General features: G+C 41.0%; 1 protein-coding gene across 2 annotated transcripts in view; it reads right to left on the bottom strand.

Moving 5' to 3' along the window:
- dmrt1 (doublesex and mab-3 related transcription factor 1) overlaps window positions 1-26,811 on the bottom strand; it is a 110,707-nt gene that overhangs the window by 20,550 nt on the left and 63,346 nt on the right. The window contains exons 5-6 of one of the 2 annotated variants that reach the window (XM_055632819.1): window positions 20,208-20,382; window positions 13,172-13,231 (exon numbers count right to left, since the gene is read on the bottom strand). In XM_055632819.1, the coding sequence (XP_055488794.1) occupies window positions 13,191-13,231; window positions 20,208-20,382 (216 nt within the window). In that variant the 3' untranslated portion in view covers window positions 13,172-13,190. The remainder of the gene's footprint in view (window positions 1-13,171; window positions 13,232-20,207; window positions 20,383-26,811) is intronic. The other variant, XM_055632818.1, reaches the window with a different exon arrangement.

Below are 26,811 nucleotides of genomic sequence, written 5' to 3' on the forward strand. Positions count from 1 at the left end.
CAATCTGTCACCGGCTTATGACACTGTGTGGAGACATGGTCTGTTGCTGAAAGCTTCCAGAATCTTGAAGTGCCAAACCACCATGTGTGCCCTCTCATCCATCCTCAGCAACCGTAGATTAGGGTAGTGCTTGGGAACCAGACCAGCTCTGTCAGGACCCTATATGATGGTCTCCCCCAGGGCTCTGTCCTAGCTCCCCTACTCTTCAACATTTATGTGAGTGACATGCCAACTACCTCGTCCAGGAAGTTTGCATATGCACTTGCCCACCAGGGAGCTGCCCTTGCCTACCAAGGATATCAGCAGAGTGCTAACCCAAGACTTGAAGGGGATGGAGGAGCACTTCACCTTCTGGCAACTTTGCCCTAACCCATGTAAGGCAACTGTCACAGCCTTTCACCTCAGCAATCAGCTCGCCAATGCAAAGCTACGAGCGTCCTTTTGTGGTAAGCCGGTGAGGAATGAAGAATTCCCCATGTACCTCGGGATCACCCTGGATCGCACCTTCACTTATTGTGAACACCTGAAGAGGGCGGCTGATAAACCGAAAGCAAGGGTCAACATCATCAGGAAACGTGCAGGCAATAGCTGGGGATCCAATGCGCACACCCTCCGTTAGACTAGGGTTAGGGTTAGCCCTAGTCTACTCAACAGCTGAGTTTTGCTCAACAGCTTGGGCTAATAGCTGCCACACCAAACGAGTTGACACTGTCCTTAACTCTGCAATACGGGTCATCACAGGGATGCTTAAGTCAACACCCCTGCAGTGGCTCCCTGTCCTCTCTCATGTCGCCCCTCCCAGCAAATGCAAAAGGGAGAGGATGTTGAAAGATTGGTGCACCATCAAGGCTAACCCTGACCTTCCCATCCATGCTGACTTGAACATGCGCCTGAAGTCCGTCAAACCCTTCTGGTCTTCTGTTAAATCCCTGGAAGACTTTGACTCAAATTGAGGCGTGCAGACTCTGGAAAGATGCCAACACCAACAATGGAGAGGTCATCACACACCCCACAGTGAAACCACCGGGTTTTGATCTCCATCACAAGCAATGGCTAACCCTGAACTGAATCCGTACCCTCCATGCAAGAACAGCCCATCACCTGCATACGTGGGGGATTACAGACAACCCTGCTTGCGACTGCGGACATCCAGACCAGACCATCCCGCACATCGTGAATGACTGTCCACTGAGGCTTTTCCCTGGGGCATCAAAGCCATCCACCCAGTAACTGATGCTGTCCTGGCCTGGATGTCTACTCTTGATCTACAACTTTAGGCTGTGCTCACCATACGCAAGAGGAAGAATTACTCATGGAAAAATCACTTTCGAAATTCCATTGCCCTGAATACATTTTATTGGAAGGATGAAGATTCTATTGCATTCTTGTCCTTATGATATATGTGCACTGCTAGAATCTCAAATACAGGCCTACAAATATGGATTGAATGTTAACCTTATTCCAGGCTATTGCCACTGTTCTGTTACATCTTACTGCTGGCTGCTCACTGCTATAATGGGAAGTTCATGCATGATCCATACTTAAGGGAGAAGAGTTTGTCTACTTTGCACTACAGGAGAAGGTGTGGTGGACAGGTACATAGATAAAACAAAGAGAAATATGTCCCAAATATGCATAAATGGGACTAGTTTAGATGGGGGCATCTTGGTCAGCATGGACAAGTTGGACTGTAGGGTATGTTTCCATGCTGTGTGGCTCTATGAAAATTATAGGGAATCATAGGATGCTTATTGGTGATACTAATCTCCCTGGCAATCAACTGCCAGCAGTCTCAGTGGGGCCCCTTGCACAAAGAACTGCTGCAGTTTCAATTTTCCACTAATCTGCCTGGGTCCCTCTTACCCTCTGAGAGCACCCATCTTTCTTCCTGCCATTGTTGCAGCATCTATTCTTGAAACACCAACACCACCCAGTAGCTGGAAGACTGCTGCTGCTTGTAATGCCCATATATCCCTTTGATAGCTTAGACCCCAGCAGTGAGGCTAAATGCCAGCAGCTGCAAAATCTTTCATGGATTAACAGAGTTAGCAGAGTTTTACATATCACCCAGTAAACGACCAGTATGAACTTCTTTAGCTTAAACCTATGCATCATAAAAATTCTGAAAAAATATATACCAAATTTGAATAATTCCTGTTCATGTAGAGTTGAAGTTATCTACAGCCATGCATATTATGAAGAACTTAATCGTATACAAAAGTGAGTATTTAGATCAATGGAAGAGCGAGGAAAATTGGAATACATGGGAAGCCAGGAAGGGAAAGATCATAGAATACTTTGGAGTTGGATGCGATAACAGAATGCTTTGGAATTGCAGGATTCAGTTTTTAAAATAATGCCAATTATAAAATTAAAGTTTTACCAGAGCAGAAACCATTTTATGTAAACACGAATAAAGTCTGGGAGGATGGAATGCAAATCAGAAGACAAACAGGAAAGTTTTAGATGAGCTGCCATTTACGGTGGATGTAAAGAAAGAGGCCATCCTGAAGGAGAGAAATGCAACTGACGTGGATTAGATATGAACAAGTAAATAATGTGAGGAAACAACTGATCATGGATCTTAAGGTATCCAACTCAATAATAGAAATACAGGGTCAGATGCTCAGCTTAGGGTCAGGAAAGATACTATACAGTGTTTTAAAAAAACTGTAAATGTTTTTTAAATTAGATTTTAAACTTAACACATGGGCAGTTCGATCAAATTTCAGTATCACATACATCCAAAGAATGTGTTTAAAGAACAGCTGCATTCAAAGAAAATAAATGACTGAAATGTAACCATGCATATCATTAAAAATATTGTAGAAGTTGTACTAATTCTGAGTTATTCCAGTAAAAATGAACACGTGTTCCAAGTAACACAGAGTGGGTGACACCGACTTCACCCTAACGCAGCTCAGAACAGTTCAGTGCTATGTCAACTGCACTCATGCACAGATTCCAGCCTGCATTCCTTAATGATATACTGTAATGTCAGGTGGCAATGCGGATTTACAGTAAAGACTGCCAAAGAGTTTTAGAGCAGTATACACTCCAGCGAGGCATATTTCACACTGGGCTGGTTTTATGAAGAACACTTCACCGCCCTGCCACTGGGCCAAGATGATAAATTGTGAAAGAAGCATGACAAGCTCCATCATTGTTTGTAAATCTTAACTGTTCCTGCTCACTAATTCTGGATGCAATTTTCAACAGAAGGACAGAGCTTCAGCCCTGAAGGTTATACAACTCAACAGCACGCTTAGTAAATGGAGCAACGGATACACTTTACTACAAAAAGTATAACTGTTTAAGAATGGTCTGAAATATCAAAAATCTCATTGTACCATTCTCTTTCCGAGCTGAAAGCCAACTCATTTGGTTTCAAATTATCATGCTTTTTAAAATCATTTTTTAAACTTTTTTCTTACCATTTGTATCATTGATGCAGACTAGCAATACCAAGCTAATGATTTAAACATATTCTAAGTAGGTTGCATTTGGAGACAGGTATATAATTTTCAGTCTACCACAGGAATACTCATTAATGACAGGTACACAGCTTGCTGTGATGTCAGTTTGGTGCATCAATGCAACCAGAGCCATCAACAATTGAGCAATGAGGGGAGGGGGGGGAAGGTATATGAGGAAAAGGTAAAACTAATTTAATCACAAATGCAAAGGGACAACTAAGGTGAATGGCATGATGTTAGGCGAGAAGTCAAAAACAAATCACTCAACCAATTGCTAAAAGGAAACATGATTATACACAGTCGTGGCTTTGCACTGTGAGCTTACAAATGGAGTATACTGTGCAGTATCATACAAAATCTTTTTTTTTTTTTTTTAAATGCATTTATAAAATACATTGACAATCACAAAATAGATAGCAATAGAGATCAGGTAAGAAGGCAACGAAGAAATAGAAAATTAAATTAGCATAGAATAATAAAAATACCAACGTTTTTTTTAACTGATTAATAATAAAAATAAAATCAAGGGAGACGAGGATAGAAATGATGATACAGAATCATAAAAAAATGTAAAATATATTACATTTACTTTGACGGTATTTACTGGGGAGATTAATATGGTTGACATGACAGCAGATAAAATACATCAAAGAGTATGAAGACATTTAAGACGGAAAGGAGGAGTTAATTATTACATTGATTACATTTAGACAGTATAAATGCCCAGTCCAAATTTACTGCATCCATGCAGAAGTCAGGGAAGAGAAAGCTATAGCATTTATTACATACGTGAAAATTATTTTGGATGGGACTGGTGAATACGTATATTTCTAAATGGAGAAGCTACAATTCCTACAAACCACACAACACAGCTTAATAGCTGGAAAAAAAATAATAGCAATAATGGAAATTTGCTATACAGGATGCCCGTAATGTCTATGTCAACTACATATGGTTTTATTTACATTATTACCACTTTCTAGCTTTCTCCCATTTGCTTTGTGCTGCTCATACAGGTAGCTCATATGGTTGAAAGATCCAGACCCCGGCAAGTTTTTCTCACGTCTTCTAATCCTTCTACAATTAACATAATGTTGTTGCTTAATTAACAACCACTGCTAAAGAAATGAGATATTCAGAATAATTCAATTATACAATACAATAATACATTATTAGCCAAGTATGTTTTGCAATACATGATGAATTTCATTTGCCAAGTCATACAAATAATGCATACAAATTATGAGAACCCAGGCCGGGTGAAAATATATCCAAAGAAATGATCCGATTAATTTTTACCCTGCCTGGGTCACTCAGGATTTGTATGCATTTGTTAAATCTCTACTCTCTCCTTTATTCTAAACATTCCCATTCCAGTCAGTCTCCCCTTACAGCTACAAGAATCTCCTCTGGTTTCTTCACATCTTTCCCCTAGCATGCTGACCAAAACTGCATGCACTTCTCTATCTGTGGATTAACGAGTGTGTGATCTCCTTACTATTCTAAGCCTTGGTCAATACAAGCAAAGATCAACTCTGCCTTCTAAACCACATTGTCTACTTATGTATGAACACATGTAACAAAACTTCTCCATTCCTCCACACTCAATATCACTGGTTACCTTGTATTGCGTACAGTTTTGGTCTCCAAATCTGAGGAAGGACATTATTGCCATAGAGGGGGTGCAGAGACGGTTCACCAGACTGATTCCTGGGATGTCAGGACTGTCTTATGAAGAAAGACTGGATAGACTTGGTTTATACTCTCTAGAATTTAGGAGATTGAGAAGGGATCTTATAGAAACCTACAAAATTCTTAAGGGGTTGGACAGGCTAGATGCAGGAAGATTGTTCCCGATGTTAGGGAAGTCCAGGACAAGGGGTCACAGCTTAAGGATAAGGGGGAAATCCTTTAAAACCGAGATGAGAAGAACTTTTTTCACACAGAGAGTGGTGAATCTCTGGAACTCTCTGCCACAGAGGGTAGTTGAGGCCAGTTCATTGGCTATATTTAAGAGGGAGTTAGATGTGGCCCTTGTGGCTAAGGGGATCAGGGGGTATGGAGAGAAGGCAGGTACGGGATACTGAGTTGGATGATCAGCCATGATCATATTGAATGGCGGTGCAGGCTCGAAGGGCCGAATGGCCTACTCCTGCACCTAATTTCTATGTTTCTATTCCTACAATTCTTTTGTTTCTCTGAATGCATTATCTCACAAATGGAGTTCTTTATGTGACATTTATGTCTACTTAGCCAGTCCATTAATAGCTTCATTCAGCCTAGAACTTGTTTTTACACCACCAACTGGTATAATTGGTAAATATTATAATTGTGTATAACCTACATCAATTCCATCATGAAAATATAATCACAAAAAGTGCATGGAACACACTGACAGAGTCCTCCAGCCACTAAAACACCAATGACTATCATCCACTAAACTAATTTTTAACCAAAGGTACACAAAAATGCTGGAGGAACTCAGCGGGTGCAGCAGCATCTATGGAGCGAAGGAAATAGGCAACGTTTCAGTCTGAAGAAGGGGTTCGGCCCGAAACGTTGCCTATTTCCTTCGCTCCATAGATGCTGCTGCACCCGCTGAGTTTCTCCAGCATTTTTGTGCACCCTCAATTTTCCAGCATCTGAACCAAAGTTGCTGTTTTCCTTGCATCCCATGGGTTTTTACTTCTCGTCTGCAATATGAGCTATTGTCAAAAGTCACGCAGACTACATCAAAAGCAAGGTCATCATCAGCCTACTGAACATGCAGAAAGTGAAAATGTACTAATAAGTAGTCAGTGTAGGTATTTGAAAGCAGAGAACGTGCTTGACCAAGCTGGAATTGAGAAATTAAATACAAACAGCATTTGGATTATTTGGATTTGGATTTCCGAAAGGCCATTTTATATGTACTACACTTTCAATGAAGCAATACAGGATTTATTTCTGGAGAAATAGAAATAAAAACCACAGAAACATTGAATAGCAAGCCATAGGAACAGGCTCTTCGGGCCACAATGTGCCAAATTAAATTAATCTCCTCTGTTTGCGTGGGATCAAATTAGTTTATTCTCTGCATATCCATGTGCCTAAACACCACTATTGTATCTGCTTCCACCATCACACCTGGCAACACTATTCCCCTTGTAAAATAATTTGCCCCACTCATCTGCTTTAAATTCCCCTCCCTAAAGATATGGCTTCTAGTCTTTGAAATGTCCACTGTGGGAAAACGGTTCTGATTGTCTACCCTAACTATCTATGCATTTCATTAAAAAAATGAGACCTGTCAACCTCCAAAGCTCCAGAAAAAACAATACAAGTTTGTCCAACCTCTCCTTATAGCCAACACCCTTTAATTCAGTCAGCATCCTGGTAAACCATTTCTGCACCCTCTCCGAAACCTCTGCATCCTTCCTGGAATGGGTGACCAGAATTGCACACAATACTCCAAATGCAGCAACGCAAGTTTTATACAGCTGAAACACGATATCCTGACTCTTATATTCAATGCCATGACTGATGAAGGCAAGCATACCATAAGATTTTTTTTTTACCACTCTATCTAATTGTATTTCCACTTTGAGGGAGCTACGAACTCCCTCAATATCCCTCTGTACAAAGGAGTTATTTTTGCTGGAGGTCTATGCCGAGTGGCGTTCCACAGAGTTCCCTATGGAACACCACTCAGCACAGACCTCCAGCAAAAATAACTCCCTTCATCCATGCTTCATTCAGGTCCGTTCCAATAAAAACAGATATTACAAAGAAGTATTTAAGCTGTGAAGTAGTTTCACAGTTTTAACCTGCGAAACTAGTTTTCTCCCTTAATTGTGATTTAATTCCTTTTTTTACAACATAAACTCTAGTTATTTTTAGGTAATGTGAATTCAATAATGTATCACAATTCTTCCTATCAAAGCTCTGATATTTAGATAGTTCAATATATCAAGATGTCTGATTTTGACAGGTTAAATGTATTGGTATTTTCATTTTAACCCCTGCAACTTTGATAAATGAAGTATTCATTGTTTTCGATAGCCTGGTGAAGATGTGGAGCTTGTTCTGTTTGTCTGCCATTGACTGGGCTGTGTGGACTGCCATACATATAGTAGCTACACCATACATTTCACACTATATGAATACTATATGACACTGAAAAATAGCTAACGCCCTTCACAAAAGCACAATCAAAATAAAGGAATTTCAGTTTCATAATGCCCAAGTAAGGATGTACCAAAAGGTGAGAAATTTGTCTACGTCTTGGTAATTGAAATTAACTGGTCGAGACAGATGTATAGAAGAGATAGTGCCTATGCACGTTTAGATCAAAGGCATATCTTTCTACTGATGTCTGGGAGACAAGGGTTTTGTCTTATCCTTGCTGAAAATAGAAGATATAAAATGTGATTTATTAGGATCACAAAGGTCTTTTATTATCTCTGCCTTTGTCCACAAATTAGGAAAACTGCACAATTTATTTGGCCTTGTTAAACCAATAGGAACTAGGAACACCTCACTTCTATTCCACTGTAAAATAGCATGGTAAAAATCCCACCTGCATCTTTCGACAGAGGTCCTAAAGCTCACCACTGATAGAGTCATAGAGTGATGCAGTGCGGAAACAGGCCCTTAGGCCCAACTTGCCCACACCGGCCAACAGCGTCCCAGCTACACTAGTCCCACCTGCCTGCGTTCGGTCCATATCCCTTCAAACTTGTCCTATCCAATTACCTGTCTGTTTCTTAAACATTGGGATAGTCCCAGCCTCCTACTGGCAGCTGGTTCCATACATGCACCACCGTGATGCAAGCTAGCAATGGCTTTCCCCTGTGCCACATCGGAAGACTCGCCATGGTGTCCTAAAGGGCTAGAAGAAGATCCACAAACTTCCATGGTCAATCTAGGAAAGCTGTCCACTGAGCCATGTGCTAATACAACAGTCCAAATGGGAAGAAACAGTTGTCAGAGGAATGGTAAGGAGATATAACAACAGTCCAAATGGGAAGAAACAGTTGTCAGAGGAATGGTAAGGAGATCTTTCACATAAGCATGTGCTTTTTAGTCCTGAAAATGATTTAGTAATTTGAACTTTGAGCCATTTCTTTCCATTAAGTTTATTTTTCGTGGCTATCTTTCAATCTAATTAAAGACCTAATCAAAGACCTGATTTTAGTAAAAAGCTTTGATGACTGGTGTGCTTAGAGGCAGGAAGCCTCTAGGACTGTCAAGAGTTGTTCTGCTTGTATGTTGGGAGAGACCCCATGCAGGAACACTGTCATAGTCCAAGGGAAGGCGCCTGGTTCTGGAAAATAGGTCCCTGCAGACAATGTTTCCAACATCAGTATTTAAGGCACTCCCAGAATGCAATGTGATAGATCTGAGTTGGGGAACGGGTGAAATCTAAGGGCACACGATGCCTAATTTAACTAATTCACATTCAAGTCTTCAAATACCTTTAATGCCCCACCTAGCGGTATGAACATTGACTTCTCCAATTTCAGGTAGTCCTTGCTTTCTCCCTCCTTCCCCTCCCCAGCACTCCCACAGCCCACTGTCTCCGCCTCTTCCTTTCTTCTTCCCGCCCACCCCCACATCAGTCTAAAGCAAAGATCCTATAGCGGAGCAAGATAGACCACTCCTGCTAAATCCAATGGGCTGACGTGTAGTACGCGACGGAATGTAACTACCACCATTTCAGTAATCCCAACCCTATCTTTGACCCGACCCGACTTCAGTTATGTGTTCAGTTAAAACGGCACATACCTTGTACAGGGAGGAACTGCAGATGCTGGTTTAAACCGAAGACAGACACAAAAGGCTGGAGTAACTCAGCGGATCAGGCAGCATCTCTGGAGAGAAGGAATAGGTGATATTTCGGGTCGACTTTTTCGATAGCTGCCATGACCCGTTACTGAGCGATTTCACCCTCCTCCCTCCTTTACCACAAAAAAAAAAACACTTTCATTTCCCCGGACGGGTGGGGGGGGGGGGGGGGGGGGACCCGAATGCTGCAAAAAACGTAAAACATTTTTGGTGTGTTTTAAAACATCGCGGGACCAGGGTTTGTTTTTAGAAAGAAGGTAGACACAAAATGCTGGAGTAACGCAAGCAGCATCTCTGGAGAGAAGGAATGGGAGGCGTTTCGGGCCGAGACCCTTCTTCAGACACTTCATTTTTAGAACACTGTGTTTGACCTACAAAATAAACGCTACATTCCTGTGAAGGGGGAATAAACGGAGATGTGCAAGTGTCGGGATCTCTCTCCCTCTCTCACACAAACACATCCTGTGCGTGAATTTGCAGCTTTATCCTGCACTAGTTAATCCAAGGGCGAACGAACGAGCGGACGGACGCATGAAAGCAACGATCATAGAGTGAAATAGATGACATTTCGGGTCGAGACCCTTCTTCAGACTGAGTCAGGGGAAAGAGGAACATGACATATAGACGGTACTAAGGACAAATGAATGGAAGATATGCCTATATCTCCCATTTCCCTTGACTGTCAGTCTGAAGAAGGGTGTCGAACCGAAATGGCACCTATTCCGCTCTATGATCGTTGCTTTCGTCCATCCGCGCATACGCTCCCCTCAATCGTTCCGTGTCCATGTCGGAGGACCGGGGGGGCGGGGGGCGGCTTGAATGGGTGCAGAATTTTCTGGAGTTCCTTCCTAATGGCAATATTTTGTATGTACAAAGTTAATAAAGAGAACTAGGCAGGAATATCAAAATGATCACCTGCAGCTGAGAAACAAAAAGATGATTTGTGTATGAAGACGGAATCTTTGGACACCAGGACCACAGCAAAGATACTAGAGCGGAGACGGAAGCCGGTTACGGAAATGGTGCTGAAGATTACCCATGACCCTACTACGGCTATTTGTCGAGTGGACTATAGGATCCGCTATAGGATCTTTGGTCTAAAGGGACTCAACCCGAAACATCACCTATTCCTTCGCTCCATAGATGCTGCCTCACCCGGTGAGTTTCTCCAGCATTTTTGTCTATCTTCGATTTTCCCAGCATCTACAGTTCTTTCTTAAACATTCACACCTTAGTAATCTCTTTCAGCCCTTCAATACTCATGAACCCTCCAACATCTTAGCCTTAGGGTCACTCGTGATTTTCTTTGTTTTCCCATTGATTATCACGCCTTCATTTTACAGGGCCCTTAGTCTGGAATTCCTGCAAGCATCTCAGGATAATTTACTAAAAGCAGGTAGGTACTGTTGAAATAGCTCAATCATGAACCTTTCAAACTCAAGGAAACACAAGCACATCTCACCATAATTTAGTCTTACAAGGCCTGATCTTATGATAGTGAATTCAACACCAAGGACATCTTTGAGATTTGCATAATCCAAACCTTTATTCCCAGAATGACTGTCAATTTCACTCAATTATGAAGATATTCTGAATTGTCTTTTTCAAATCCAATTCAAAGCAATGACCTTTCACTGAATGCAAATTTTGAGCAATTTTGCCCAGTCCATTTCACTTTCTCACTGAGGAAGGAACTCACTTTCTCACTTGTTACTCCATTTCACACAAATCCCAGTGATGGTATTATTCTATACCTGCATTTTCTCTGTTTAAAACAAAGCCATTAGTCTTCATTAATGTATGTTTTTTTACATGTAAAGTTAAAAAGTGAATAAAAAAAAAATCACCAGTTTCCCTGTAAAACAGTTGAATATTTACCAGTATTTATAGTTAATTGCCTCCACTTTAACAAATTGCAACATAACCACAGACTTTCACATGTGCTGAGATGTCTCATCAGATCTTACTATCCACTTTAAATATTATACAATTATGGAGACTATTGTTCCTTTCATTTAAAGAAATGTAAAATAGCTTGGAAATCTAAATTAAAATATTAATAGTTCAATCGGTTCTTAACAGTAGTAATAGTCAAATTATTTTTAAATATTTCTAATGTGAAATTTTATCCACTGACCGGTGAGGTGACACCAGTACCCTTGACTCACTGAAATATTCTTCTTCAATTCCATCCAGAATATTAAAAAACTTATCATGCAAACTTTACAATTGTGATCTGTTTCACCAAAGTTCTTTCAATTCAATATTCTAACCTATGTGTAATTTATCACATGTTTAATTTTAATTTTTTAATTGATATTGTTCCCTGTTCAACTCTGGGCGTTATGAAAATGTAATAATGCCTTGGATAGTGATAGTATAAACAATGTCCCTTTTACTCCTGTGCAAGGTAATAAATTGCTATCAAGATTTAAGCATAACGGCACAAGGAAATCAATGCAGGATCCAGGAGAAATAGATTTATTTCCCCTATATTCTCAAGTTAAAACAGAAGTGCTCAAGCAGCTTAATCCACTTGAGAAGATACTAGACATTCATGTAGGCAACAGCTATGCCGCCAGGATACAATACTTTTAAAGTTGAACAATGACCTGCCTAATATATTTTTAACAGAAAACAAAATGCATTTATGGTTAATTGGCACTGGATGAAAGAGAGAGGAAGCTGGAAATACAGCACTCCCTTATTTTCTATTTAACAAAAAAAATGCAATGGCAACAAAATAAATAAACGGTGGACATTTTTCAAAGGAAATGCTATTGCATAATCAAACACCAAGTATTCCAATTTCATGAAATAATTTAACTCAGAATTTGTACCCAACTCAAATTCTGCAGATATTGCACCAATTATACTGTATCCAGTTGACTGACAACATTACAGTATCAATCATGTTAAATTGTATACTGCCATTCATTACAGTCACCTCTTTACAAACACGCAAACTGTTCTGTTCAGAGATTATTAGCTGACTACACAAGCATTAGACTTGCAAAAGCCTGTAGGTGGCAAACAAAGATGAGAAACAAGCAGGTGTCAGGAAACTACCTTGCAATCTAATTTATAAAGGTACTCAGCTGTAACATTCAGCACTGTAATAGAGCTATTGGATCTTAGTTTCCAGCCCTTTAATCTTCCAATTTATGCTATAATGATGCAGCATTTATCCTAACATACAATTTATTGAAATGGGAAAATGATTGTCACCCATGTTATAATTAGAACCTAATTAATTCAACAATTTGCACCCAACCCATTTATTGCTTAATTCTAAAGCACAATCATTGTAAGGCCCTTTCATAGCCTCAGATAGCTGCGGTCTTAACTAATGCCTGAGTATTACACAGACTTGTTTTGCACAGGTTGTCTACATATTACTACTGAGCTGAAGAAGGTAAGAGCGTTAAGAAGGAAGCTGACATGTTTCAATAATTGCCTTCTGCTGCCGCAATGCATAAAACACAAATTAAAGAGTTATCTTGAAAGATCATTGTCAGAAAATATTAAATCTACTTCCCTTTTCAGTTCATGCCTAACCTTCTGAGTATTTCCAGCATTAGCTGTTTTAATTGATGCTCTATCAGTTTGAAGGCAATTCACTACAACCTTCTCTTCGCTTCTGAATCCAGGAGGTATGTTAGATGAAGCTAAATGTATAATTTTTCAAGATTCCTGTACAATATGCAGAAACTGAGTTCCTGAGAAAATAGGTATTTTGAACACATTTTAGATATAACCTGCAGGTCGAACTCATTAGAAAAATGCAACAAATGGAGCATGGAACAAAATGTTGACCACACAAATTAGATATAAGAAGCTTTTATTTATAATGTAGTCCCTGACATTACCTCTGGTGATGAAACTGTTTCAGGTTGAGAAGTCCTCACACTCGTATTCCTTTGGCGAATCTGGTAAGCAAACTAAACAGTGTTTGTACTGCTCATATAGACTACCAGCAAAATGCTTCCATTCCTTTACTAAAGTGCTGGAACATTATATTTCTATCAACAGTGATAACTGAGCACGCTCAGATGAGAAAACGTGACGAGGACAATTCAGATCACTATCAAGACGCTTTATCTGCAGGACTCAGAGGTTCCTGTCTCTTGACACACTTGCCAGCTTGCATTGACTGGCATTCCTGGAGGGAGGTCAGTGCTTCTGGACTTTGTCATCATACTGGAATGGTCTATTCACTTATTTTTCTTTTGATTGAAGTTTAATCTAGAAATGGTAGTACTGTGGAATGGAAAACTTTCCCTATAGAGTCAGGCATTGCAACAACAACCAACTGCATATATTGCTCCAACAATGTATCTTGACCATACCTCAGGTGACTATTCCCTCGTGCTATTGGTTCCCAGCTTTTTGGAATGAAAATGGCGATTGGTCATCCTTGATAAAATATGCATCTCTCTCTCTTCCCCAAGTGCATGAGGATATCATTGACCTCTCTTTTTAATGAGCTGTGTCCACCTTGGAGATTCCCAGGTTCTGCTGGCAGAGCTACCACAAGGACAGCTTATATGTTGAGATATTTATATTTCACCTTTTTTTGTGAACTTTGTAACCAAATTGCCTCTATTATTAAACCCACATAAGCCCCTAGTAATCTTTAGGTCCTACCCATCCTGTGGAGTTTGTGGACCCAGGTAGGGAATCTCTGCCCGACTGTGCCAGTGTATGATATTCAGTCCCTGGGTTATGTGAAAGACCAGTTCTTATGAACTGCCTATAAGCTACCCATATTGTGAAGTTATTCATCCATGTCCTATAATTCTTTCATTTTATCAATTATGTACACTAAAACCACCCACAATTAAACTAAAGGCTTACTATTTTCAGTTGTTAATGAATACCAAGAAACATTTTATAATATTTACTGTTTTGAAATTTTCTTAAAAAATGTTTCTGGAAGAATTTGCGTAAAGTCGGATTTCCGTAAGTCAGGACATCCAGAATGCAGGGAGCCCCTTTATTTCAATTTTCCATAGCACTAGTTTCTCGAGTAAGAACCTAAATTAGATACAAACAAGGCGTGGTTTTGCATTGTGGACGCCATGTTCCCAAGAACTGAGATGCCCAGATACATTTCACATGGGGTCATTAGATCCACCAGAAACACGAGACCTCCGTCCTGAGAGTCTGGGTTGATACAAAGGTATGTACCAGGAGTGAAACACTCGTTCTACTGCCACTTCCCAGTGCAAAAACAAGACAGGAGACTCTCAGTTCAAACAGTAAAGCTGATCTTGCATGTTTATATTCTCAATTCATCAAATTAAATCAAACAAAAAACATTGTTAAAGGGAAACGGAACAGCAGCATTAAGATCCTCACTTCTGTCAAACAAATCAAATACTCTGCATTTAGATTTGATGACTCATGTTAGCTGTTTTCATTTCTCCGATTTGAGTATCAAGAGTCTGTGATCGTGTGGTATTCTATCTCCTGTTGATAGCGATATAATTGATATAAGATTTTACGAGTTGAAATTTGATGCAAATAACAGCTCTGTCAAAACCAACCATTTAAAGTTTACAGGACCTTAGCAATGATGGATCTTAGGAAAACGACAGTCTGCAGCAGCTGCACAATTTCTGATGAAGTATTTTAATAGGAAAAACCACATTTAAAGAAACTAGCAGTGGCTAGATAATTTTTGTTCTATTTCATGTCAAAAGGGATTACCCTGAAGGAAAAGTATATTTTTCCCATATTAATTTATACTCCTGTTTTATTCTGTTCACTGTCTTACTTAAGACATCAACATTTGTCTAAGGGCAAAGTTTTTTAGATACTATCAACTCTCTGATGCATCTCATAAAACCTATTTTTCATAGATATACTGAGGCAGTGAGTTCTGTTCGATTGTTTGAATGCGCATAAGGTAGCAAATCGACTTCACCCCTTGTATGAAGACAGTTAGTCGACACATGCATCTTTTAGCAGGGGTTTGTAGAACAGTAATGGGGAGTGCAAAACAGATCACTTTCTCTCATCCCCAGGCAAGTTCCCCGAGTCATTGATTAGGGAGTTATTAGACTTAACCTTAAGATGGCATCTACAAACTCACATGACAATTAAACCTGGGATTTCTGGTTTATAAAGCTTACTTCTATAGTAAAACTCTGATAATCCTCTAACCGATTACTCAGATTTCCGAATGGTTTGCAATTTAGTTCACCAGATAGTTTCCTTGCTCCCTTTAAACACACCTGGAGCCTGATACCTGCGCACCCATTAAACTCACCAGGTTCACTGGAAAAAATTACGCTAACGTGTAACATCTAAAAAATGTGAATTAAAAGTGTGCTGGAGTAGCAACAGAAATAACATCCAAGAATGCAAAAAAAAAAATGCCAGTCCAGCACTACCAAAGGTCGGATTATTGGAGTTTTACTGTAGAACCTTTATCCAGTTAATTGTAGCATTAGGTTTGTCTATTAACAGTGTAGAAGAGCATACAACTTACAGGCTAGGTATGTGACACACAAAGAATAAACTCTATACTTGGGGACAAAGCAGACATGTCATACACATTTTCAAGCATACGATTCAAAACTGGGAATTGCAGTAAGTCTCATTAATATAATTAGTAAGTGAAGAGTTGTTCCAGTTGATGTTTTAGTTGCTGGGTTACCTGTGGAAGAGGAACAATTCCTTCCTTTCCAACATCTCAATCTCTGGCAGGGTTGAATATTGGGACTTCAAGATGTGATAATGTCAACGGTTCTGAGCAGAATTACTGCACTAACATGAACTGGAACGCTTACAGTACATTTATAGGCAGGTATTGTTGGAGAGGAAGTCCATTAAAACAGTATCAAATAGACTTTCATAAGAAGGGGAAAATCTTTTTTTTTCCTTTTCCATAGAAAGTTAATCTGGGTAAAGGATGACGCTTCCATCTAGTTCTGTGAGTTTTGAAGTGGTTGAAGACTTTGATGTGCAATCCATAAGTGCACAGTGAGGCAGATGCTGCTTGTGGGATGTAGGTGGGGATGCAGTGGAACGTGGGTAGTTTAGGGTGTTGTGAACCACTTAGGGCTCGCATTGTAAAGATCCAATGTGCTCAATTGGAGGTGGTTGTGAATTTAATCATCAATGTCTGCCTTCACTCAGAAGTGACCCCCGAGACATGGAAAGTGATCCCAGTTTTCTAGTTTCCTCAAGTACCTTGACAATTAGAATAAGAATGTACTAGAGTAGGAAATCAATAGTGGATCTTTGTCTTCAGAATATCCATCCTTTCAAATGCTTACAAAGGAGTGAACAATGATCTGGAACTCAGCCTTTCAATGGAGAAAACCCCACTGTTGTCTCTTTTTGGTTCTAGAATGCAAACGTCAAAGGCTGAACCATTACATGAACCTGTTTATCCTGTAGAATAAGTCCACTCCAACACACAGCTTGTCAGAGATGAGGTGCAGAAATGCAGACTGAGGAGAAGGTTGTTGTGACGCATTGCTCAATTCCAGACTGAACTGATATTTGGTCTGTGGTGGACGCATTGGTTAGCATCATGGCTTGCAGATTATGTCACAAACAGAGAATGGTAATGCATTTCTGAGGACAGCCACAGTTGAGAATGTATCTCCTCAGTTAATAGAATTGAAAATGCCAATGTCAAGAAAAGCATGTACAATACATGGTAATGCACCCTGTATATGTCTTGGATTTCTGGCATGTGAAGATCATATCTACTGTACTCTTGATGGATGGAATCCACACTACTCCCTGACTTTTGCAGAGAAATCACCAAGAAGGATCAGTTTGTCTCATTGGGACTTAGATTGGGACGTTCAAGGTCCAAACATAATTTCTTCTTGACCTCATTTGTAACTCCCAGTTTGGGCCACGTGCACTCATAGCCACAGCATGTTAGTGCAACTTCCAAATGAACAAGATCATGAGATGCTTATTTATCCCAGGATGGCTGCTGTCATTATACTAGACAGCTCATTCTTGATTGTAAAATGAATCCCATGAAGATGGAGTTCTTTTTCCAGTGTATGCTTCCAGAAGATATAGCCACCACCTTGTTCCTTAAATTTGTCTTCTCTGGTCTACTGAAGGCAACTATGTCAATGTCAAAATGACTGAGTTGCAGAGCTATGATAAGAAAGCGGTGCTCAGGTCTTTCCCCTGCTGGTGTTCATGATTGTTCCGACATTACACATCTTTAACTGATTTTAAGGAGTGGAAGCTTCCTGCATATGATTTCCTTTACTTGTAAAGCAGGTTTTACATGATCTTCAGAGAACAACGTTTTGGTCCAATGGCGAGAAAAGTGCACAGTGAGTGAAGAGTTTGCACAAATTCACACTCAAGTACCTGTGGGTGCACTCACACCACAAAGTTTTGGGCACAGAATGTGAGAATGACGCCAAGCTAACAAGTGTGTTGGCTGAGTTAGACACCCCCAAAGAATAAGTAAATCCCATCTGCTGACAACACACATGTCTGGGCCCATCTGTTGGCCCCAGAAATGAAGGTAATTCAGTTGTCTTACTGGTACAGTCGTGTAAGTTTCTTACCAGTGTGCCGGTGTAGCAAACACAGCATCTGCATCTGTTCTGGCCTGTTTTCGCTTACTTTCATTTTTTGACTCTCCCACCCAGCAGCATGTGACCACAATCAGCCAACATTATGGACTATCTCTGGGGAGTTCAAGTGTGTGGACTGTGCTGAATTGCAGTCTTCATGTACCAGAGATGCTGTGACCCAGAGGTGAGGTGATGGGAACGAGGGGGGAAAATGATGAATATTAGCCAGGGAACAACCCCAAAGAGTGGGAGGGCAGCCTCACTAGGTGCAGCATATAAGGGAACTGAGTGAAGAGAGAGGGTGAGTGAGGGAGAATGGACTGCAGTGTGGTAGAACGTGTGGGCATGAATTTTTACACAAGTCTTGGGCTGTTTTTAACTCCACATTTTGCCATAAAATATTAAATTGCTGCGTGACTGAAATTGTGGATGGAGTGTAGAGGGCACGCATGTAACAAAGTGATTTACATCAACATCTACACTTTAAAATGAATCCTACAAGAATGAAAACTGCTACTGAGAAAACAAAAATAAAGTTCCTACCACCATTCCTCAGTTACTTTACAACAACTCCCTCGCTACACATGCTGACTTGCTTTCAATAAAGTACATTCACCAAGTACCAAACAACCCAACTGGGCAATCTCAGGTTGCAGGTTACCTATCAGATCGACTCAAGGAATGCAGCAACAGGGATGAGTGAGCCTGTTGGATTGCTTGTGTCTCTGACAACAGCACTGCTGCAGACCTGCAGAATTTAGCCACAAAGTCTGCAACTTGAAATTCCTCACAACATCATAGCCAATGGGCACAGTGAGTGCAGACTAATCAATTGACAACAACATGGCAGCAACCTCGTGAATGAGAGAAGAGCAAAAGATTAAACAAACAACAATGGAAAAGGGAAGCAATATTTTTTAATTACAAACAGCTTTTCTTAATAATGTTGGGACTGGATTATGTTATGTTGGTCAATACTAAATTATTTTAGTAAAAGTTATTTTCATCATTATTTAATAGAGACCTTAACCACTTATTTTTAACAATTTAATGTCTGCCTTAAAATTACAAACAATTTAATGTTTTCTATTAGATTTTTCCTTAGAGAGCCTTTCAGAAAATATACCCCAATGTCTGTAAGCATTTTAAAACTAATTGGAAGATATCATTCACATTAAAAAATAGACAGCAAAGATTTAGTTCTGAATTTTTTGCTAAGGGTCACGTCCAAATTATTAAACACATTTCATTTTCAAGAATAATATCAATGGTAGGAAAAATAATTTTGATTGACCTTTTCTACATTTCCACATGAAGCAATTGAAACATTTAATTTGCTTTTATGTCTTCGTACTAAAGCGCAATTTCAGTTGTGAGAAAGCTAGAATGGCTAAATATTTTATGATTCCTATTTTAATTCTACTTTTGGGCATTATTCCTTGGCTAACTGTCTTGATGCCACATTTGTGAAGTTAATTATCCAAGTATAAATTATTTCTGAAAGGTATCATTATTGCAATGTTTTGAGTTTTTTAATTTTCCACATTAAAAGTAAAATATCGATTTATTCAAATTTTGGGATCTGGCTATTCTTGTCATGGATAACGGTTATTGTCCAGTAATCACCATTAAGGTGAAGATGATGAATCCGATGATGAGTGACTTGGTGTAAAACTTGCAAGATGTGGTGTTTTTCTTTTTGGTGGTAAAGTTTGCTCTTTTTGCTGCTAAAATAGCCTTGGCAAGTAACTGCTGGGTATTTGCGGGTGATGCAGGCTGAAATCACTCTACAGTGAAAGCAATGAATGTTTAGGGTAGTAAAATGAGTAACAATCAAACATGTTGTTTTATCTTGGATCGTGAAGTGTCCTGAGTGTTTTTGAACCTGCACTCATTACAATAGGTAGCGCTGCATCATGCTCCTGGTCCGTGCCTTATAAGAAGTAGAAAGGCTTGCTAAAGTGTACAAGCAAGTGCTTAAAGCTCCAAGGGAAGGGGTTTAAAAATTATACAAGAGAATATGAGAAAATGGAAAAGAGAAGACACACTTGTGATGTATGTGGGAGACTTCTGAGCTAAATGAATATTCCGGGGCAGAGTAGAGGAACATTTACCACATACCTTGCCCCTTTTGCTGTCAGTACCGATTGAAATACACATAAGAGATACACTCTATTGTCTAATTTTCTAACGCCCTTGGTAAATGAAACTCTTCTGCTCCAAAACTGCACCAAGTACATGTTGACTTTGATATGAACACTGAGCAACCTCAATGAATCATATCCTATATAACACACTGATACCTTAAAAACGGAACTAACAAAAATAAACCTACCATTGGATTTTACATCTGAGAAGGAGGAGCCATCTTCCAGTGTGAACAGCTGAGGAACACATGCAGCTGTGCTTAGCCCCTGGCCCAGGTAAGAGGCAGCAGAGTAGTAAGAATGCATCCTGTACTGAGGTGTCACATTGTGGCCCGAAAACCGGCTCTCTGGAGTTTTCATTTGCTGGAATAAAAAGAACATGCATTCCACATGTCAATGCTTTGTGGAGAATAATAGGCAGACATCTATAAATGTCAATACTTTTGCATTTAGGGCACATTACAAATTCAATTCAATTCAACTTCATTGTCATTGCACAGATACAAGTATAGGTACAACAAAATGCAGTTTAGCGTCTGGTCATAGTCATAGTGCAAGATAGGAATAAAAAAAAATACAGAACAAGCATACATTAGAGTAAGAAGAGTACTGGTTAACAATGTGGATGGAGAGACCAAAGATATCTAGCGACGGGACTCCGAGTTCAGCAATGTAAGTGTGTTGTTGAAAAAGCTGTTCCTCATCCTGCTAGTTCGAGACCTGAGGCTCCTGTACCGCCTCCCTGATGGGAGGAGGGCAAACAGTCCATGGTTAGGGTGAGAGGGGTCCTTGATGATCTTCCTGGCCCGTCTCAGACACCGTTTTCGGTGGAGGGCATCCATGGCAGGGAGCGGGGCACCGATGATGTGCTGAGCGGTTTTCACCACCCGTTGTAGTGCCTTCCTGTCTGCTGCGGTGCAACTGCTGTACCATACCGTGAAGCAGGTGGTCAGGATGCTTTCGATGGTACAGCGGTAAAAGTTGGTCAGGATCTGGGGGGACAGGTGAGCTTTCTTGAGCCTCCTCAGGAAGTAAAGGCGCTGCTGCGCCTTTTTGATCAGTTTGGTGGTATTGAGGGACCAGGACAGATCTTCCGAGATGTGTACCCCGAGGAATTTGTAGTTGGAGACGCGCTCCACCTCAGTCCTGTTTATATGGATGGGGGTATGTCTGCCCCCTCTGTTCTTCCTGAAGTCAACAATAATTTCCTTCGTCCTCTTGGAGTTGAGGACGAGGTTATTGTTGGCACACCAGGTTGTCAGGTGCTGGACCTCCTCCCTGTAGGCTGACTCGTCGTTGTCACTGATCAGCCCTACCACCGTGGTGTCGTTGGCAAATCTAATGATGGCGTTGGAGCCATACTTAGGGATGCAGTCATGGGTGAAGAGGGAGTAGAGGAGAGGGCTGGGCACACAGCCCTGTGGCACGCAGTGTTCAGTGTTATAGTGGAGGAGGTGAGGTTGTTGACCCTAACAGACTGTGGTCTGTTGGTGAGGAAATCCGGTGTCCAGTTGCAGAGGGAGGTGGAGATGCCAAGTCCGCTGAGTTTGGTGATCAAGCTGGCGGGGATGACAGTGTTAAAGGCGGAGCTGAAATCAATGAACAGCAACCTGATGTAGGTGTTATTGCTGTCCAGGTGGGTCAGGGCAGAGTGTAGGGCCGCCGATATGGCGTCCTCTGTAGACCTGTTGGCAAACTGATGGGGGTCCAGTGTGGGGGGGAGGCTGGCTCTGAGGTGATCCAAGATCAGCCGCTCAAATCACTTTTCGATGACAGGGGTGAGTGCCACTGGGCGGAAGTCGTTGAGACTCCCTGAAGCTGGTTGTTTGGGCACTGGCACAATGGTTGATGTCTTGAGGCAAGTGGGGACAACACCCTGGGTCAGTGACAGATTGAAAATGTCAGTGAGGACTGGGGATAGTTGTCCAGCACATGCCCTGAGCACACGCCCGGGGATGCCATCGGGGCCGGCAGCTTTGTGCTCATTCACCTTGCTCAGTGCATCTTGTACAGCAGAGGTGGAGAGACTGAGGGGTTGTTCATTCGGGGGTGGAGCAACTTTGATGGCTGGAGTTTTGTTGTCCCGGTCAAAACGAGCATAGAAGTGGTTTAGCTCGTCAGGAAGGGAGGCGTTGTCTGGGGGGGGGGGGGGAAGGAGTGTTAACTTTATGGTAATCGGCAATGGATTTGATTCCTTGCCACATGCGCCTGGGGTCGGAGTTGTTTTGGAAATGCTCCTCGATCTGCCGTTTGTGATTGAGTTTAGCGTTCCTAATTCCCTTTTTCAGATTGGCCCTGGATGAGCTGTATCCCTCAGCTTCGCCAGATTTAAATGCGGCATCGCGAGCCTTCAGCAGGAGTCTGTCCTCCCTGCTCATCCACGGCTTCTGGTTAGGGAAGGTCTTTATCTGTTTGTGGGTAGTGACGTTGTCAGTGCAGAATTTTATATAGTCCAAAACGGTTGAGGTGTATGAGTTAATGTCCACTTGGGAGTTAAAGGTGGCCTGGGTGGACAAAAGAATAATCTTCTATGCAAGGACACAGGTTTGTCAAAGACACAAAGGGCAATGTATATTCTCTGGATATAGCTGAAAAAGAAAAAAAAAGAGTTTTATATTTGCACCTATGTATACACTATAATTCCCAAATATGGGAATTGCTGCATGAGGCTACATGGCTGACAAGACCTGTAGGAAGAAACTGATTGCAGAGCTCCCCCTGTGGATCAGTATCTCAAGGTACAGTTAGTAACTAGGCAGCAGTTACTGAAGTTTGAGTTAAGGCAGAATAATTAGACAGAGCATGCATATAGAATTAATTAATAAATAGTTAGCATGGATTGCAAAAGGGATTGTTTTGCTTGAACACCATTACATTTTCAGATAAGCAACTGAGTAGACAATGGTAATAATTTACACAAAAATCTGGATTAACTCAGCCGGACAGGCCGCATCTCTGGAAAGAAGGAATGGGTGACGTTTCGGGTCTTGACCCGAAACGTCATGAATTCCTTCTCTCTCGAGATGCTGCCTGTCCCGCTGAGTTAATCCAGATTTTTGTGTCTATCTTCGGTTTAAACCAGCATCTGCATTTCCTTCTTACACAATGGTAATGATTTAGTGATTATCTAGATTTTCAACTAGCCTTTATTAAGGACTAGTAAATAAGATCAAAGAATGCAGAGTTAGGGTAATTTAGTGAAATGCATTGCTAACTGGTGCCTAGAGAAAAAGCAGAAAAGGGGAAATCCTTTAGGAACGAGATGAGAGAAACATTTTCCACACAGAGAGTGGTGAATCTCTGGAACTCTCTGCCACAGATGGTAGTTGAGGCCAGTTCATTGGTTATATTTAAGGGGGAGTTAGATGTGGCCCTTGTGGCTAAAGGGATCAGGGGATATGGAGAGAAGGCAGCTACAGGATACTGAGTTGGATGATCAGCCATGATCATATTGAATGGCGGTGCAGGCTCGAAGGGCTGAATGGCCTACTCCTGCACCTATTTTCTATGTTTCTATGTTAGCCATTCATAGTTCAAGAGGCAAGTACCGGTTCCGTGGATCAGTAGTGGGATCACAACCGTTCACAATTTACATTAAAGATAGAGCTTGGGATAGATAACATAATTCCAAAATTTAAAGGCATCGGCAAATTGGGGGAGATCGCAACGTGAGCAAGAAAAGTCAAGGAGGACTACAACAAATAAGGAAATAATTGGAAGATGAGGTTCTGCAGATACATGCAAAGTGGTATATTTTATTTAACACACCAAGTTCATTTATTACTTTGCTGGGAACCCAGTGTTGGTAGGATAGAGGAACAAAGGGTTTGGAATTCAATTCCCAAAACATCAGGATTTATTTCTCGAGGGATAGAATTAAAAAGTAGGAAAGGTAAGAAACGCTTATTGGTTAAACTGCGCCTAAAGCAGTTTTGGCTGCCACAAGGACATATAAGCATGCAACGAACAGACTACGGAGTTACAAGGATGATACAAGATATGTAGGTGTAAAACAGGGGTCAGCAACCTACGGCCCACGGGCTGGATCCGGCCCGTAGCCTGAAAACATCTGGCCCGCAGGCAATTTTTTTCCCCCTGAGGACTTATGTCATCTAGCCCACGTGTGTGTGTGTGTGTGTGTGTGTGTGTGTGTGTGTGTGTGTGTGTGTGTGTGTGTGTGTGTGTGTGTGTGTGTGTGTGTGTGTGTGTGTGTGTGTGTGTGTGTGTGTGTGTGTGTGTGTGTATATTTATGAGAAACCCGGGATTGGGAGCTGAGTCAGCGCCTCTGAGTGTTTGCGCTGCCGACTGGGGTCGGACCACATGTAAAGTGTTTACTCGCTGTAAACATAACCCTCCCGAAGTTCAGCCTACCCGATGGGTGTTCGGCTCGGGAATCACAACAAGCGCTTTTCCTGGGAGGTGGGCTCCTGCTTCGGGCAGCTCAAGACAGCCCTGTGCGTGTGGCATCTGTGTCTGTGCAATTACACCACAAAAGCCTTGTGCTCATGAGCTTGGGTTTAGTTTATTGTCACATATACTGAGGCGCAGTGAAAAGCTTTAGTGCATGCTACCCAGTCAGTGGAAATACAATACATGATTATAATCGAGCCATCCACGGTGCACAAATACATGACTAAGGGAATAATGTGAAGAACGTTTAGTGCAAGATAAAATCCAATAAAGTCCGATCAAAGATAGTCCGAGGTCTCCAATGAGGTAGACAGTAGCTCAGGGCTGCTCTCTAATTGTTGGTAGGGTGGTTCAGTTGCCTGGTAACAGCTGTGAAGAAACTGTCCCTGAATCTGGACATATGCGTTTCCATACTTCTATACCTCTTGCCTGATGGTAGAGGGGTGAAGAGGGAGTGGCCGGGGTGCAACTCCTCGATTATGCTGCTGGCCTTGTCAAGGCAGCTTGAGGTGTAAATGGAGTCAATGGAAGGTAGATTGGTTTGTGTGATGGTCTGAGCTGCGTCCACAATTCTTTGCAACTTCTTGCGGTCTTGGATGGAGCTGTTCCAAATCATGCTGTGATGCACCCTGATAAAATGCTTTGCTACAGCGCATCTGTAGAAGTTGGCGGGAGTTGTTAGGGACATACCGAAATTCCAAAGCCTTCTAAATCTGTTTTTACTAGCTACTCAAAAAATAATGGTAGCAATACTTTAAAAACAAATGAATACATTAAAAGTTGATACATTTCACTATCTTTAAGCTGAACACTACATTTGCATTTAATTTAGTGAGTAATTCAAAATGATGCTTTGTCTAATATCAAATAATAAATTGCTGTTAAATCCACAAATAGCCATGCATCACTGGGTTTTGACTATATGATTTCCAGTACCATACTGATCAAATTTGTGCAAATGGACATGAATACATTTTCTGTACCAAGCCAGTAATTTACAAGTTCAAATACAATACATCAATAAAAAGAGAACTTGCATTAAAAATAAAACCTTAAAGGTCTTTACAGAAAAAGAAGAAATTGACAGAGGGTTAGCAAGAGGGTTACAAACCAAGACCGTTATTTGGAAGAGTTTTAAAGAGAGAGGGAGATGTGAACGGATGGAAGTGTTTTGGAGGATAACATATAGTCTGAAGAAGGGTTTTGGCCCGAAACGTTGCCTATTTCCTTCGCTCCATAGATGCTGCTGCACCCGCTCAGTTTCTCCAGCATTTTTGTGTACCTCCTATAGTTAACCCATAGTGGACAATCAAGGGGAATGAGGATACACATGTTGTTAGAGGCTGGGGAAATTAATAGGTAAAATAAAAGGAAGAGACCAAAGGACAAAAGCCCTTCTGGGGTGATTTTGAGATCTCTAATGGCATTACGTGAGTTCCATTCCCCCAAAGGGCAGTTGCTAGTCGAAATGCCTTTTGGAAAGCATTTATATTCAATAAAACATAACCAGTTTTTTTAAGTAAATATTTTTTCTTTGAAGTGTTTCACAGCACAGGAAAATATAGCATTTAAAGAGAAATTAGATAAAAATGAAATGACAAAGTATATGATAAGGAAATTCAGGTAACGGCAGTGCCTCCACAGGCAATACACGTTCAAAAGGATGATGGATTGAATTGTCCATATTTAGGAATGATGTTTGTTTTTGTTAATTTTCCATTGTTGATACACTTTTTATAAATTGCTACTGTGTGTTTCATTATTGAGAACAACATTGATTGATGGGTGTACAGTCAGCTAACTGGCGAGCTGGTAAAGCACATGATCGAAAGTGAGATGAAGCTGGTCACAATTTTAGTTCAAAGTTTACACAGCAGGCATGTGAGGATTTAAGAAAGGTGCATAATGCCAATGTAACCAACAGCGAATGCCATGAACGCTGCCTTGTGCTCAGCAAAAAACGACACTACCGTTCAATATGAGGCATGCAAGATGGCAATGGAGAATGTTGTCGACAGATCAGAGTACCCATTGCTGTTGTGCAAAACAGACATGGAGGCCTCGTTTTAGACCGTAGACACAAAATGTTGGAGTAACTCAGCAGGAACAGGCAGCATCTCTGGAGAGAAGGAATGGGTGACGTTTTGGGTCTCGACCCTTCATTCTGAAGAAGGGTAACGACCATTCTTTCTCTCCAGAGATGCTGCCTGTCCCGCTGAGTTACTCCAATTACATTTTGTGTCGATCTTCGATTTAAACCAGCATCTGCCATTCTTTCCCATACTCATTTTAGCACTCCTATTTGAAAGGGGGCGCATTGAAGTCCGTAACACCATACAACTCGCAGACTTGTTTATCACACGGTTCTACATTGATGCAATG

This window comes from Leucoraja erinacea, chromosome 3 (assembly GCF_028641065.1).
Source record: "Leucoraja erinacea ecotype New England chromosome 3, Leri_hhj_1, whole genome shotgun sequence".
NCBI lineage: Eukaryota > Metazoa > Chordata > Chondrichthyes > Rajiformes > Rajidae > Leucoraja > Leucoraja erinaceus.